A 17,706-nucleotide genomic window follows, 5' to 3' on the forward strand; every position below is an offset into this window, starting at 1 on the left:
CGGTGCCTCACGCCTATAATCCCAACACTTTGTGAGGCCAAGATGACTGGATCAGGAGGTCAAAGATCAAGACCATCCTGGCCAACATGGTGAAACCCCATCTCTGCTAAAAATACAAAAATTAGCTGGGCATGGCGGCACGGGCCTGTAGTCCCAGCTACTCGGGAGGCTGAGGCAGGAGAATCGCTTGAACCTGGGAGGTGGAGGTTCAGTGAGCCGATATTATGCCAATGCACTCCACCCTGGCGATAAAGAGAGACTCTGTCTCAAAAAAAAAAAAAAAAAAGAAAAAGAGCCAAGAGAACTGCAGAGCAACCAAAGAGAGCCCTGTTGAATGACCAATCCTGAAACCAACCTTCTGACCTCGTTATGAAAAAACAGACTTATTGGCTAAGATATTTTTAATCAGATTGTCTTTTTTATTTGTGGGCAAAAACATTCTAATTGATATCCCGGGTGAAGTCCTGAAATCACAGATCTGTCTGAAAGTAAGTAGCCTTATGCAAGTAAATTTTTTCATCTACAAAATGAGATTAAAAGTCATTACTTCATAGAGTTGCTATATGCATTAAATAACTAACATAAAGTACTCAGCAAAGTGTCTGTCACATAGTAAGAACTCAATGTTAGCTATTATAACTACCTGAGGGCCCTTTATAAACTATAAGGAACTATACAAGCAAGGTAATTATATATTTTTATTATTGTTTATGGTTTTTTTTTGGGGGGGGACTGAGTCTTGCTCTGTTGCCCAGGCTGGCATGCAGTGGCACAATCTCGGCTCACTGCAACCTCTGCTTCCAGGGTTCAAGCGATTCTCCTGCCTTTGCCTCCCAAGTAGCTGGGATTACAGGTACGTGCCACTACGCCCAGCAGATTTTTGCATTTTTAGTAGAGATGAGGTTTCACCATGTTGGCCAGGCTGGTCTTGAACTCCTGACCTCAGGTGATCCACCCGCCCCAGCCTCCCAAAGTGCTGGGATTATAGGCGTGAGCCACTGCACCCAGCCAATTAAGTGCACCTTCTAAACCAGAACTTAATGAACAAAAAATAATAAGGCCGGGCACAGTGGCTCATGCCTGTAATCCCAGCACTTTGGGAGGCCAGGGCAGGTGGATCACCTGAGGTCAGGAGTTCAAGACCAGCCTAACCAACATGGTAAAACCCCATCTCTACTAAAAAAAAAAACAAAAATTAGTTGGGTATGGTGGCGTGCACCTATAATCCCAGTTACTCGAGAGGCTGAGGCAGGAGAATCGCTTGAACCCAGGAGGCAGAAGTTGCAGTGAGCTGAGATCACGCCACTGCATTCTAGTCAAGGTGACAGAGCGAGACTCCATCTCAAAAAAAAAAAAGTAACAAAACAAAACACTATATAGGAGAAAGAGGAAATCTAATTAATTTATTTCTATACTTGTAATAGCTACCACAAGGGTTGGTGCGTAGTCAGCACACAGCAGGCACATAATATTTGCTAGGTGGATAGACGCACAAATTAGTAAGTAATCTAAAATGTGACATTCCGCTTAGGAATCAGATTCCTGAGAGCGGTTAAGTTGAATCAGGTTTCTAAAGTAAGGGCAAAATTCAGGGCCGTACTACCCTCAATCTATAAGGATGGAACAAATGTCAGCATTGTACATTTACCACATTATGCGACTCAGTGAGTAAATGGGCAAAAAAGTCATTACTTCCATATGGAGTCCCTATCAGTAGGGTAGTTGGTTAAATTTTTCAGCAGCTCCACCAATGCAAGATGAATCCCTTCTTTGGTTGAAACATTAGTACAGCATAAGAGTTCATGAAGAGCCTCTCGAATATCTCTGGATGAATCCTTTTAAAAAAAAAGTAATAATAATAGTAGTTACTGTTGGTTAGCAGACTCAGCCTCTGTCTACCATCCCCTTCTCCCCAGCCACCTTCCCATCTAGGGTGGCCATGTAACAAAGTATGTGGAAGTTTTTTGGCTGAAATTCCTGAAATATCTTTCATTTTATTGATAAAGGACCAGAGGCAGTAGCTTTATCCCCTTTGTTCTTTAACCTTCCTTTTCCATCCTCTCTGGAACTCAATCATGATGCTGAAGGTACAAGAGCCTTTTTGCAACTAGGAAAAAGGACAGGCTAAGAAGAAAGGCTAAGAGAGAGGCTGGGAATGGCCAGTTAGCAGAACACTCAGAACACACACACTTACTAAGTTTGCCATCTTATACAGGCACAGTTTGTGGCATCCCAAAACAATTACAACAGTAACATCAAAGATCACTGATCACAGATCACTGTAACAGATGTAATAATGAAAAAGTTTGAAATATTGCAAGAATTACCAAAATGTGACACAGACATAAAGTGAGCACATGCTATTGGAAAAATGGCACTGATAGACTTGCTCAATGCATGGTTGCCGCAATCTCTCAATTTATTAAAAAAATACAATATCTGCAAAGCCCAATAAAGAGAGGTATACCTGTATGTGCTAAATGGAGGAGTGAGGGAAAGAGTCGATCTATCTGAAGTGAATTTCAAGATTTCAAGAATGAGAAATATTAAAAGAGAGGCAAATCGAAATGTCACTCCTATCCATAAAATTCTGCAACAGTTTTCCATAATGTTAGAATAAAATCCAGACATCTTAAAATGGCCTACAAGGCTCTCCACCTCTCCCTAATCCCCTCTCAGACTTCATTTCATGCCACACTTCTACTTTCTCACTGTGGTTCACTCCTACCGGCTTTCTCTCTATTCTGCAAACACAACAAAGCTCACTTGTGTTTTAGAGCCTTCCCACTAGCTGTTGCCTCTACCTGAAGTTATTCTCCCAGTCTTCACATAGCTAGCTTCTGTTTACCATTCAAGACTCAACTTGAACATCATCTCCTCAGAAAGTCTTTACTAACCACTCAAATTACAGAGAAATTCCCCATTCCTCCATCATACTGTTTATCTTCTGCAAAACATTTATCACCATCTGAAATCATTTTGTTTGTTTACTCCACCTCTCTTTAGAATATAAATTTTATGACAGCAGGGATCCTGTCTGTTTTGATATCCCTATATTTCTAATACATAGACAGTGCTTGTTGAATAAAGAAGTGAGTTTTTCTAGGCAGGGTAGGATCTTGACATAGCAGGAAAAAAAAAAGGCAAATTCCACCTGGAAGGGTCAGCAAGGTAAGGCTCAAAGCAATGAAGCACAGTGACATAGAAAATACAAGGGAGCAGTGCACAGCAGGGTGGAAGAATAGTCTACTGTAAGTTTATATGGGTCTGAACTCCTGAAAAGAATTAAAAAGCAAGGATTCTTTGTGAGTTATATACATAAGTACTCACAAATAAGCATACCTGTGAACAATTCTGTACATCAAAACATAGCTTGGAACATAGCTCAGCTACTCAGCAAACACTTGCCGAGCACCTAATTGTGCCAGACACTGCTGCAAGACATTGGTAATAAAAAAATGAAGAGTCAGCTGGGCACGGTGGCTCACACCATAATCCCAGCACTTTGGGAGGCCAAGGTGGGTGGATCACTTGAGGTCAGGAGTTCGAGACCAGCCCCTGGCCAATATGGTGAAACATCATCTCTACTAAAAAATATGTATATAAAAATTAGTATTGTAGTGCGTGCCTGTAATCCCAGCTACTCAGGAGACTGAGGCAGGAGAATTGCTTGAACCCAGGAGGTGAAGGTTGCAGTAAGCCAAGATCGCACCACTGCACTCCAGCCTGGGGAACAGAGCGAGACTCAGCCTCAAAAAGCAAAAAACAAACAAACAAACAAAAAAACAAAAACAAAAAAAGGAAAGGAAAGGAAAAAGGAAAAGAAAAAGGAAAGGAAAGGAAAACAAAAGAGAAAAGAAAAGTCAAGACACCTTGAGGAGCTCACAGTCTTATGAAATAGAGAATTACTGAAAAATGCTAGAGCAGTATACACAGAGTGCTATGGGAATAGAGTGGTGGCATTTAGCCCACCCAGGGCTGGGAGTAACAGTTAGGGAAGGCTTCCTGGATATGTTACCTAATATAGGCTGTGGGAATAAGTGGACGTCTCCTGGGTTAAAGTGGCAGTTTTGCAAACTGAGGGGGAAATTACATTGAAGGTAAAATTGCGAGGAAAAGCAATATGTGTAGGAAAGTGACTTCAGCATAAAGTTCAAGGTGAGGAATGGTGGAAAAGAAAGCTAAAAAGGAAAGGAGTGGCTACACTATGTATGAGGCCACCCATGAAGAACCACACATAGAATGTAAACTTATTTTTAGGAAAAAATACATGAAAAAATTATAAAGATTTATAATTCAGGAAAAATCTTAGTAGAAGTGCTAAGCAGCTGAGAGAATGGTAGGGACCTTCAAAACCAAAGCACCAGCTATTCTTTAAAGTATGCAGTAGAAATCTGTTACAAGTGTTCTAAAAACTAAGCACCTAATTACTATCCCTTTCACATCTGAACCCCATCTTCCCCAAAAAGGAAACCAGAGGACAAACCCCATTTATGAATACTCTGAAGAACTTGAGTAGTTGCAATTAAAATCCAGACATTTTAGAAAAATAATACAAGAACTACCTAGAGCTGTACGGCCTGGGAAGCAACTCTGTGTTTACATTTTGGTTCAGCCACTAACTCAGACAACTTATTTTTTTCTCTATAAAATTCCCAGGGTAGAATGAATCAATCCCTAAGAGCACTTGCTGCTATAACAGCCTATGATTCACTACAAGAATAAAATCAAATTAAAGGTTGAAAAGAACTCTTCATTATTTAGCCCCTACCTTATCTATAGCCACTTCCTCCACTCTTCCATCTCTTCAACTCTACGCTATCATTATAATAAACTCTTTTTACTTCCTTGAATATATCATATTCTGTCTTATCTCTGCATCTTTAGACATTGCTCCCTCTGTCTGGTACCCTTTCATCCTACCACCAGTGTCACTTCTCCTTTAAAAAAGATGCACTTCAGCTTGAGTGACAGAGTGAGACCCTATCTCAAAAGAAGAAGGAAAAAAAAAAGCCTAGTTAAGTCCTACTCCTCCTTCAAGTGTCCACTACAGCACTTCCTCCTTCTTCCCAACCTCACCTCAGCCAATTCAGGTTAGACACTATGTATTCCCTAGGCATCCTATCCTTTCTTGATCACAGAAAGACCAAGCTTATTCAAATTTCCTGTTTCACAGTCAATTTCTTCCATCTTAGGGGAGGGGTATGGTAAGAAAACAGAACTGTGCTGCCTGATATACTGTTCTGTCACCAATACCTGATTTTAACAGGGGGGGTGAGGGATGAAGAAATGAGTAACAAATTAGGAACACTCACCTCTAGCACAGCCAGGACAGTGTCAAGCTGATCTTCTCGGAGGGTGATTTGTTAGAGATTTTTCTCATGGTATGTATGGACTGCAGACGTACTTCCTCAATTTCATCGTTGAACATGTCAACTAGGAAATCAAGGCACTTCTCAGCAAAAGAGGGTGAAGACTGGGCCAACATGCAGAGGGCCTCCACAGCAGCAATACGAACCTCTAGAAAAAAGAACAAATGAAACTGCACATCAGGCTGGGCATAGTGGCTCATGCCTGTAATCCCAACACTTTGGGAGGCCAAGGTAGGCAGACCACTTGAGCTCGCCTATGCAATGTGGTAAAACTCTGTTTCTACCAAAAATATTAAAAAATTAGCTGGCTGTGGTAGTGTGCGCCTGTTCTCTCAGCTACTTGGGAGGCTGAGATGGGAGGATCACTTGAACCTGGGAGGCAGAAATTACAGTTAGCCAAGGTCGTGCCACTGCACTCCAGCCTGGTGACAGAACGAGACCCTATCTCAAAACAAAACACACAAAAAACAAATTAGCCAAGTGTGGTGGCGCACGCCTATAGTCCCATCTACTTGGGAGGCTGAGGCAGGAAGATCACTTGTGCCCAGGAGTTTGAGGCTGCAGTGAGCCATGATCGTGCCACTACACTCCATCCTGGTGACAGACTGGGCCCCTGTCTCAAAAAAAAAAAAACTCCAAAAACAAAAAAACAAAAACTGCACATCAGCCAGGTGCAGTGCCATACACCAAAGTCCCAGCTACTCAGGAAGCTGAGGTAGGAGGATCATTTGAGCTCAGGAGTTCAAGGCCGGCCTGAGCAACACACTGAAGCCCCATATTTTATATACATATAAAGTAACTCATATCAAATTAAGAGCCATGGGAAAAGTCCAAGATGGATTCCTTCTCCTTCAGGCTGTCTTCTATTCTCTACTCCTCTCATTCTATAAACTCTCCCTGGGAGATCTCTATGCCCACAGTTTCACATACCACCCACCTTAACGTCGATCTAAGAACATGGACTTTAGTATCACAAGGACTATGGCTTCAATCTGACTCCACATATATGTGATGAAGTCACATGTCTGTCTACATTAACTTCAATTGTCTAACTTATCTCAGTATTCCAACCACAGTACTTTTTAAAAAGTCAGTTAGTAAATAATGTTATCATTATTATTAAGATTAAAGTAGACTAAATATCATTGTTCGAATTTTACAGGTAAAATTCAGCAACGTGGATTAACTTGCCTCAAAGTGAATGAGGGCAGGAATAGGACCAATACTCAGGTCTGTTGATTGTAGGCTAAAATCATATAGTGGTTAAGGATACATGCTTGGAATGATAGAGGTCTCAGAGCACACTGTAGTGAATGATCCCTCCACAGTTGGAGGGTGATCTTGAATAAGTAACTCAACTTCCTGGCACCTCAAATTTCTCACCTGGTAAATGGAGATAATACTCATTTCCTTACAGAGTTGTTAGGACTAAATGAGATAATACAGGTAAAGCACATAGGGACTCTGCCTGGCATATTTTAAGGGCTCAATAAGTATCACCTAGGGTATAGGTTTGGGTTCTGTAAGCACCCTGAAAACAGAGGCATGTTTTCCACCCCTTGGCACGCTCAGAACATGTAAACAATAAAGCCACTGATCCGAGGAAGCCCTTTCTTCATTCACTAATAAATGGGTCCTGAACACGTACTATATGCTAGGTGCAGTACTAAGGGCTAGGATACAAAGATGAGAAATGAGTAAGACACAGAAAATGCTCACAAGACTTCTATACATGGTTGTTTTTTTCTAGTGATTCCCATATGCTTCTGTAACAAAATGGACTCTTCCAAAACAAACAAAACAAAAAGTACCTAAAGTTGTGGTTAAAACTCACAAACACAATTTCCTCTTTGTATAAAGAAAGGTTTTATAGACATGTTAAAAGTAGAGTTACTACATTAAAGACAGATGATTCAGGTTTTTCTTGGTAGTTATGAATTCCTCCTTTTCATCAGAAGAGAACAATTTTCTTCACTTCACAATAATATAATTTAAACATGAAATTGCTAATTATAAGGCAAGCTAGAGATAAACCCAAACATGTTAAGTGCTGGCTCTTCCTCCTAGAATTTTAACCATTACACCACACTGACTCATATGTAACGTTTGCAAGTCCACCAAGGCAATCAGGAAGGAATTTCTGATCAGAAAGAGATAATCAGTGTGACCTCAGCTGATACAGTTCCAAGCAGAAGCAAAGAAATGTGGTATTTTACTTTGCCTGAACAGCCAGACTATAAGCAAGAAAATTGACATTTTCCACTGAACTTTTTGGAATGTTGAAGATATGTCAGCCAGGCATGTCATCCCTGTAATCCCAGCACTTTGAGAGGCCAAGGCAGGAGGATCGCTTGAGCCCAGGAGTTCAACACCAGCCTGGGCAACATAGTGAGACCCCATCTCTATAAAAAAAGTTAATTAAAAATAAATAAATAATATGTCACAGATTCCCCATGGGTACAGAGCAGAGAAAAGGAATCTACTATACTATATTTTAAAAAAGACTGATCCTCAGCATCTGCACATGTATAATTGGGTCCAGACTTAGCTACCTATTAGGTTTGTACTTAGTACTAAAGACACAAAGATGAACAAAAGCAAGACTATCCCCCAGGCTTACAAATAAGAACAGTTAATTGCATTACAGAGTGATGACTGTTGCCATGGAAAAGCACAGGGAATGTAAGAAAATGCATATGAAGAAATATAGCCCAATCAATGGGATCAGAGGTGGCTTTCTGTAATACGTGATCCCTAAAAACAATAACTAAAAGAGCTGCTAAGCCAAAAGAAAGAAAAAGGCCTTTCTAGAAGAAAAGCTGCATGCACAAAGTCCCAAAAAGGAGAGAGAAGATGGATAAATTAGAAGACTAGAAGTATGTGAGGCACTACACTAGAGTGAACAGCCAGCGAAATAAGGCTCCATTTCATTCCCAGCAATGCACCCCTAAAACCCAAATTTTCCCAGAATTGTATAAATGTGATAAAATTAGAAAGCTGTCGTACCTGATACCTGGTTATGGTATACTCACTTTTTAAACTTAAGTTAATTTGATTACATCTTAATAACATTTGCAACACGAAGGATAAATCCTTGAGGAGATGGATACCTATCTATATGATGTGATTATTTCATATTTCATGCCTGTATCAAAACATCTCATGTGCCCCTTAAATATATATACTAGTATGGAACCAAAAAAGGGCCCACATAGCCAAGACAATTCTAAGCAAAAAGAACAAAGCTGGAGGCCTCACGCTACCTGACTTCAAACTATACTACAAGGCTACAGTAACCAAAACAGCATAGTACTGGTACCAAAACAGATATATAGACCAATGGAACAGAACAGAGCCCTCAGAAATAACACCACACATCTACAACCATCTGATCTTTGACAAACCTGACAAAAACAACCAACAGGGAAAGGATTCTCTATTTAATAAATGGTGTTAGGAAAACTGGCTAGCCATATGCAGAAAACTGAAACTGGATCCCTTCCTTATACTTTATACAAAAATTAACTCAAGATGGATTAAAGGCTTAAATGTAAGACCTAAAACCATAAAAACCCTAGAAGAAAATCTAGGCAATACCATTCAGGACACAGGCATTGGCAAAGACTTCATGACTAAAACACCAAAAGCAACGGCAACGAAGCCAAAATTGACAACTGGGATCTAATTAAACTAAAGAGCTTCTGCACAGCAAAAGAAACTATCATCAGAGTGAACAGGCAACCTACACAATGGGAGAAAATTTTTGTAACCTATCCATCTGACAAAGAGCTAATATCCAGAATCTACAAGGAACTTAAATTCACACACACAAAAAAGAAAAAAACCATGACCCCATCAAAAAGTGGGCAAAGGATACGAACAGACACTTCTCAAAAGAAGACATTTATGCAACCAACAAACATATTAAAAAAAGCTCATCATCACTGGTCATTAGAGAAATGCAAATCAAAACCACAATGAGATCCCATCTCACACCAGTTAGAATGGCGATCATTAAAAAGTCAGGAAACAACAGATGCTGGAGAAGATGTGGAGAAACAGGAACACTTTTACACTGTTGGTGGGAGTGTAAATTAGTTCAGCCATTGTGGAAGACAGTGTAGTGATTCCTCAAGGATCTAGAACCAGAAATACCATTTGACCCAGCAATCCCATTACTGGGCATATACCCAAAGCCTTATAAATCATTCTACTATAAAAACACATGCACACATATGTTTATTGCAGCACTATTCACAATAGTAAAGACTTGGAACCAACCCAAAGGCCCATCAATGATAGACTGGATAAAGAAAATGTGGCACATATACACCATGGAATACCACGCAGCCATAAAAAAGGATGAGTTCATGTTATTTGCAAGGACATGGATGAAGCTGGAAACCATCATTCTCAGCAAACTAGCACAAGAACAGAAGACCAAACACCGCATGTTCTCACTCATAAGTGGGAGGTGAACAATGAGAACACATGGACACTGCAGGTGGGGGGGCATCACACACTGGGGCCTGTTAGGGGGTGGGGGGCTGGGGGAGGGGTAGCATTAGGAGAAATACCTAACGTAGATGACGGGTTGACAGGTGCAGCAAACCACCATGGCACGTGTATACCTATGTAACAAACCTGCACGTTCTGCACATGTACCCCAGAACTTAAAAGTATAAAAAAAGTATTTAAAAAATCTTAATGGCAAACTGAAAACTGTATAACTAAATCATATAAATGTTAAAAGTGATGAAATTCAGTTGTAGAAACGAAACAAAGCAAAAATGCTAATAGAAACAAAATAGGTTTCAGTTACTCATTTTAGAGTAAAATAGGTTTTAATAACTGGACTTCCTTATTATCCAATATTATTTAAATTGTAATTCATATTTTAAGTTCATAGAGAATCAAAAAGCAGAGGTAGATTTACTTTCTATACATATGGAACATTTTAGAACAAATGATAGGCTAACCCAATTCTTACATCTACTGATGAAAAACTTTCTTTCAAAAATAATATTCTTGCCCTTCTAAGAAGCAGTTCTATCCTGAGGTATGATTGTATAGGCATTTTTAAGACCTGGCACAGGTCTCTGGCACAAATTTACTGTAAAATGTGGACAATCAACATTACCTCACCAGGTCTGTTACCCTTGCTGATAATGAAGAGGCTGGAGTCAATCATCTCAAAGCACTGAAATTCGGAGATGTACGTGAGACAGATAGCATATGGAAATCACATGGGCTTTATAGGATGTCTATTACAAGATGGAGTAATGAGGACCAGCTTTATCCTCCAAGGATGAGACAGAGACAAAATATATGAAACAACAGCATTCCAGACACTGGGCATCTGGCAATAAAGGACTGCAATCCATGAGAGATGGGAAATAAATGAGGTGATCTCAATGATTACAATTCCGTTTAGAGAGACTCCAGGCACTAGGTCTTCTCTCCCTGAGTTGAGAAGATTGAGCTAGGAGTTTGGGAAGTCCAATGTGGCTAGAGTTCATAGAGCAAATTTCTGGAAAGGAGAGAACTACACAGAGAGACAGAGAGCTTGGGAGATCTGCAGATGGTCGCCTCAAGTCTTCAGCTGAATTCTGATCTGTGCGACAGAGACCATCTGAGGCCTGGAAAAGAACCACTGAAAACAATGAGAGGAAACAATCTCCAGAGGTCACACAGGGCCTATAAAACCACAGTTAACTTAGAAGAATTTTGCAGCCAGGTGTGGTGGCTTATGTCTGTCATCCTAAAACTCTGGGAGGCCGAGGTGGCCGGATTGCTTGAGGCCAGGACTTCAAGCCTGGCCTGGGCAACATGGCAAAACCCATCTCTACAAAAAATACAAAAATCAGCCAGGTGTGGTGGTGTCCACCTGTGGTCCTAGTTACTTAGGAGGCTGAGGTGGGAAGGTTGTTTGAGCCCAGGAGGTCAAGGCTGCAGCGAGCCGTGACTGTACCTTGGCACTCCAGCCTGGGCAACAGAGCAAGATCCTGTCTCAAAAAAAAAAAAAAAAGAAAGAAAGAAAGAAAGAGAGAAAAAAGAAAAGAAGAGGTTTTGTGCTTCAAGTAGTGAAAAAGAAGAGTTTTTTGCTTCACTAGTGGAGAAAAGTAAGCTGTAGGCTAAATGCTACTCTAATCCTGCCTAACAAAGTATAAGACCTGAAAAAATGGATCCCAGAACAAAGCTCAAAAATATTTATAGGAATAAAATAATGTTCAGTATCCAATAAAGTGAAATCTATAATGTCTGGCATCCAATTAAAAATTATCAGACATGAAAAGACACAGGATGGAATATACACAGGATGAATATATAATACTGGAGGAAAAAAAATCCATCAAAACCAACCTAGGAATCACAGAAATAATAGTCCTAGTAAACAAGGATAGTAAGACAATTATAAACATATTATCTGTTGACAAAGCTAGAGGAAAGATTAAGTATGTTAAGAAAGACATGGTAGATACTAAAAAGACCCAAACTCTTTCTTCTTTTTTTCTGAGACAGGGTCTTGCTCTGTCACCCAGACTGGAGTGCACTCGTGTGATCATGGCTCCCTGCAACCTCTAACTCCTGGGCTCAAGCAATCCTCCTGCCTCAGCCTCCCAAGTAGCTGGGACTAAAGGCAATGCACAACCATGTCTGGCTAATTTTAAATTTTTTGTAGAGATAGGGTCTCCTTATGTGGTCCAGGGTGGAAAAAACCCAAATTCTAATCAAACTTCTAGAGACAGAAACTACATGTCTGAGATGAAAAATATGCTGGGTGGGATTAACATCAGATTATATCTTGCAACACTCAAAGACAAAGCAATAGATACTATCTAAAATCAAACACAAAGAGAAAATAAAAACTGGAGAAAGAAAGGAAGGAAGGAAGGAAGGAAGGAATAATAGAGCATCAGTGAGCTGTAAAACAATGTCAGTATCCTAATGCATGTGTAATGAAAGTCGCCAAAGGGCCTGTAGAGTCAGAGAAATTTAAAAAAATAATAGTGGCTGGGTATGGTGGCTCACACTTGTAATCCCAGCACTTTGGGAGGCTGAAGCACGCAGATAAGTTGAGCTCAGGGGTTTGAGACCAGCCTCGGCAACATGGCAAAACCCCGTCTCTACTAAAAATACAGAAATTAGCCAAGAGTGGTGGCGGGCACCTGCAGTCCCAACTACTGGGGAGGCTGAAGCATGAGAATTGCCTGAACTCAGGATGCAGAGATTGCAGTGAGCCAAGATCACACCACTGCACTTCAGCCTGGGCAAAACTCTGTCCCCGCCACACCCCCCGAAAAAAAAAGAGAGAGAAAGAAATAATAGCAAAAAAAAAATTTCCAACTGTGATGAAAACTATTTGATTCAAGAAGCTCAACAAACTCCAAACAAAAGAAACATGACATGAACTATACCATACCTAGGCATATCATAATCAAATTGTTTAAAACCAGTGATAAAGAGAAATCTTAAAAGCAGCTTGAGATAAAAAGACACATTATATACAGAGGAAGATAAAAACGACAGCAGATTTCTCAACAGAAAACTATGGAGCAATATCATTAAAAGACTGGTAGAGGCCACGCACAGTGGCTCACGCCCGCAATCTCAACACTTTAGGAGGCCAAGGCAAAAGGATCACTTGAGCCCAGGAGCTCAAGACTGGCTTGGACAATATAGGGAGGCCCTGTCTCTGCAAAAAATTAAAAAATTAGCCGGGCATGGTGACATGTGCTTCTGGTCCCAGCTACTCGAGAGGCTGAGGTGGGAGGATTGCTTGGGTCCAGGAAGTCAAGGCTTCAGTGAGCTGTGATCACACCACTACACTCTAGCCTGGGTGACACAGTGAGACCCTGTCTCAAAAAACAAAAAAGTCTCTTGGAAAAAAAAAACTTATTAATCTAGAATTGGATTCCCACAAAAATATCTTTCTATATTTATTTATTTATTTATTTTTTGAGACAGAGTTTTGCTCTGTTGCTTGCCCAGGCTGGAGTGCTGTGGCACGATCTCAGCTCACTGCAACCTCTGCCTCCTGAGTTCAAGTGATTCTTGTGTCTGAGCCTCTCTAGCAGTTGAGATTACAGGTGCATGCCACCATACCAGCTATTTTTTGTATTTTTAGTAGATCCAGGGTTTCACCATGTTAACCAGGCTGGTCTTGAACTCCTGGCCTCAAGTGATCCTCCAGCCTCAGCCTCCCAAAGTGCTGGGATTACAGGTGTGAGCCACCACGCCTGGCCCAAAAATATCTTTCAAAAATGAAGGTGAAATAAAATATTCATCAGTCATATAAAGGTTTGGCAGTCAGACATACCTAGGTTTAAATCTTGCTCTGTCTCTTACTAGCTGGGTAAGTAATATCAAGTTATTATTTTTATTAATATCAATTTTAATTACCAATTATTAAGTGCTTATTATAAATAGGCACATGTATTATGCCAAGTGCTTTATGTATACAGAACCTCATTTAATTCTCACAACTCAGAAAGATAGTTATTATTATCCCTGTTTTATAAAAATGCTGGAATTTAAATATAGATTGACTGAACCCAAATCTCTTGCTCTTTACCATTGTCTCATACTACTGGGGCCTCAGTCTCTTCTGTGTGTAAAATAAAAAGCATAGTAAGTACTTCCCAGAGTTACTGTGAGGACTAAATGAAACGATACATGTGTATCACCCAGTACAATGCCTGACACACAGCAGTCACTTAAAGAGTGCTATTGCTATTATACAGTCATACTTACCATACATCTCATCTTCCAACCCATGAAAAAAAGCTCCACAAGCTCGTGACTCAATCAAGTACACAGCCCCGGTATCTACTTCTTCCTTGAGAGCATCATCTCCCCACTTTCTGCCACTGGAAAACTCCCCTGAACTGTAAAGTTCCTTGGCACGCTCATGTGCAGTACGTTTCCTCTGCAGAGGACAACAACAATTACCAATTGTAGGAGGTTCATGAAGGAACACTAAGATGAACCCTGAGAACATGGGAAGGCAGAAAATAAAACTGCTCTTTGAGAGTTACGTTTGTAAAAATTATCAGTAGTTCTTACAAGAGAAACGCAAATTCAACTTAAAATGAAACCAAAGCCTTGCTGGTCTATATTAGCTGAAAGTACCTAATTAAAGAGGATAAAGATAGCTGAAGAATGTGTTAAGAAAGTTGGTTATGTTTGCTGTGGCAGCAACATAGGAAAAGAGAGGCAAATAATGGCAGTGCCCCTCCAAAAACCATCTTGGGTAGACAATACATTGACTCTAAGAAAACAATTATCGGGCAGGGAGCAGGTGGCTCACACCTGTAATCCCAGCACTTTGGGAGGCCAAGGCAGGCTGATCATGAGGTCAGGAGATTGAGACCATCCTGGCCAACATGTTGAAACTCCATCTTTACTATAAGTACAAAAATTAGCTGGGCGTGGTGGCACGTGCCTGTAGTCCCAGCTACTCAGGAGGTGGAGGTTGCAGTGAGCCGAGATCATGCCACTGCACTCCAGCCTGGCGACAGAGTGAGACTCCGCCTCAAAAAAAAAAATTATCTTCAGTCTCAGCAAAAGTATTTTTCTATTTGGCAACATTGCGTTCTATTTCAGCTACAGTACAGTCACTAAATAATCTAGTAAACTCACTTTACACAGAGCTTGCCTAAGGTGGAATATACCGGTTAGTCTATCCAGTCCACTTGACAGTTATGGTTCTCATCACAAATGAATGACCTGGCACTCTGCTTTATACATCAGCCTCTCATGAAACCCCACCTCTAAAAAACTACAAAAAATTAGCCGGGTGTGGTGGTACACACCTGTAGTCCCAGCTACTCAGGAGGCCGACGTGAGAGGATCACTTGAGCCTGGGAGGCAGAGGTTGCAGTGAACCAAGATCGCACCACTGCACTCCAGCCTGGGCGACAGAGCGAGACCCTGTCTCAAGCAAAACAAAACAAAACAAACAAACAAACAAAAAAACTATGCACCAGAAAAAGAGCTGAGAGACATATACCAAAATGATCAAAGTCATTATATTAGGGTAGCAGGCATATGGGTAAATTGTTTTCCTTTCCCTTATCAAAAATTCTACAACTCTATAATATCACTTTTATAATTTCAAAATTGAGGTACTAACAATGAATGTACATATTATTTTCTCAGACTCAAATTTGCTTCTGCAAACCACGTTAGTGAACCATCACAATCAAAGCTTAAGGGCATTTCATAAGAGGCATTTGGGGCCGGGCACAATGGCTCACATCTGTAATCCCAGCACTTTGGGAGGCAGAGGCAAGAAGACTGCCTGGGCTCAGGAGTTCAAGACCAACATGAGGAACAGAGCAAGACCTCATCTCTATTAAAGATAAAAAAAATTAGCTGGGCATGGTGAGGTATGCCTGTAGTCCCAGCTACTCAGGAGGGTGAGGTGGGAGGAATGCTTGAGCCCAGGAGATCAAAGTTGCATTGAGTAATGATTGTGCCACTGCATTCCAGCCTGGGCAACAGAGTGAGACCCAGTTTCAAAAAAAAAAGAAGAAAAAATGGCGTGGGGTGCGGGGTATTTTGTTACTGTTTGGAGAAAGGCTTTACTCAGTCTTCCATGGTAACTGCTGCTGAAAAGGAGTCCTAAAATGTCATACCATCTCACAAAATGAGAATGGGCCTTTGTAGTTCCTAACAAATAGAAAATTAATCTTTTGGGGTTTTCTGGGGGTTTTTTGTTGTTGTTTTTTGGGTTTTGTTTTTTGAGACAGAGTCCCACTCTGTTGCCTAGGCTGGAGTGCAGTGGTGCGATCTCGGCTCACTGCAACCTCTGGTCTCCAGGGTTCAAGTGATTCTCTGCCTCAGTCACCCAAGTAGCTGGGACTACAGGCACATGCCACCACACCTAGCTAATTTTTGTTTTTTAGTTGAGACGGGGTTCATCATGTTGGCCCGACTGGTCTCAAACTCCCGGCCGCAAGTGATCTACCTGCCTCAGCCTCCCAAAGTGCTGGGATTACAGGTGTGAGCCACTGCACCTGGCTTAGAAAATTAATCTTGCCTCTTTTTTGTAAAGCATAACCTGTGCAAAGTATTTCATTACAATAATACGAAATTTAATGAAGTCACTTGTTATTTGCTTCAATTTACTAAGATTTTAAATTAAAATGTAATACAGTTATCATACATTAATTTAACAAATGCTGCTAAGTTAAATCAACACAATTCACAATACTGCCCCCCTACATTGGTTACAGAAACCCAGTTTAAACAACAAAGAATAAAAGGTACCCTCAGATCTGACATCAGCTTCTTGTCAAGGGTCTGCTCCAAGAAATGAGAACTGACTTGCTCCATAGAGCCCTATAAAAAGAAAAATCCAGAGCATATAAAACAACTTTTATGATTTGAACATTATCTTAAAATTCAGTCTATAGCCAATTTAAGTGCATAAAGATAATATTATTCATGACAGTAAAGATGCTATGGGTTCTGAATCAGCAGGAAAATAAAAATATTAGCAGCAGCTAACACCTAAATAGAGCTTACTATGTGTCACCTACTGTGCTTTTTTTTTTTTTTTTTCTTCCCTGAGATGGAGTTTTGCTCTTGTCACCCAGGCTGGAGTGCAGTGGCATGATCTCAGCTCATTGCAACCTCCGCCACCCAGGTTCAAGCAATTCTCCTGCCTCAGCCTCCTGCGTAGCTGGATTACAGGTGCCCGCCACCATGCCCAGCTAATTTTTTGTATTTTTAGTAGAGACAGGGTTTCACCACGTTGGGCAGGCTAGTCTCAAACTCCTGACCTCAGGTGATCTGCCTGCCTCGGCCTCCCAAAGTGCTGGGATTACAGGCGTGAGCCACCACGCCCGGCCACTATGTGTCATGTACTATTCTAAGGGCTTTAGACGTATATTAACTCATTTAAATCCTCACTATAACCCTGAGAAGTAAATACTATATTAGTCCCATTTTGTATATGGAGAAAAGACACAAAAAGATTAAATAACATATTGACGGTCACAAAGAATAAATTCCAGAGCTAGGAGATAAATCCAGGCTCCAAAATCCTTTCCCTTAACGACTACTCTCCACTCCTTTTCATTCTTCTTTCCATTCATCTGTTCATTCATTCATGCATTCAATTAAACAAATATTTAGCAACCATTCAATTCTATGTCTACAGTTACCAGGAACAAGAATACAAAAATAAAAAGACAACAGCTGTACACTCAATCTCACAGACTAGTAAGGGAAACTGACAAGAAAAGAGTTTACTGCAATATGGTATGAAATGCTGTAATACATATCTATGAATGATGCCATGGGAATGGAGAGAACAAGCAGTATT

At 40.6% G+C, this 17,706-nt stretch overlaps 1 protein-coding gene across 1 annotated transcript in view; it reads right to left on the reverse strand.

The window, feature by feature from the left end:
* LOC103783255 (integrator complex subunit 4-like protein 2) overlaps window positions 1–17,706 on the reverse strand; it is a 93,434-nt gene that overhangs the window by 50,257 nt on the left and 25,471 nt on the right. Inside the window, 5 exon segments of the mRNA XM_055114990.2 lie at window positions 1,693–1,835; window positions 5,316–5,365; window positions 5,368–5,520; window positions 14,127–14,301; window positions 16,647–16,718. Coding sequence (XP_054970965.1) covers window positions 1,693–1,835; window positions 5,316–5,365; window positions 5,368–5,520; window positions 14,127–14,301; window positions 16,647–16,718 — 593 coding nt within the window.

The sequence above is a fragment of the Pan paniscus genome, chromosome 6, assembly GCF_029289425.2.
Source record: "Pan paniscus chromosome 6, NHGRI_mPanPan1-v2.0_pri, whole genome shotgun sequence".
NCBI lineage: Eukaryota > Metazoa > Chordata > Mammalia > Primates > Hominidae > Pan > Pan paniscus.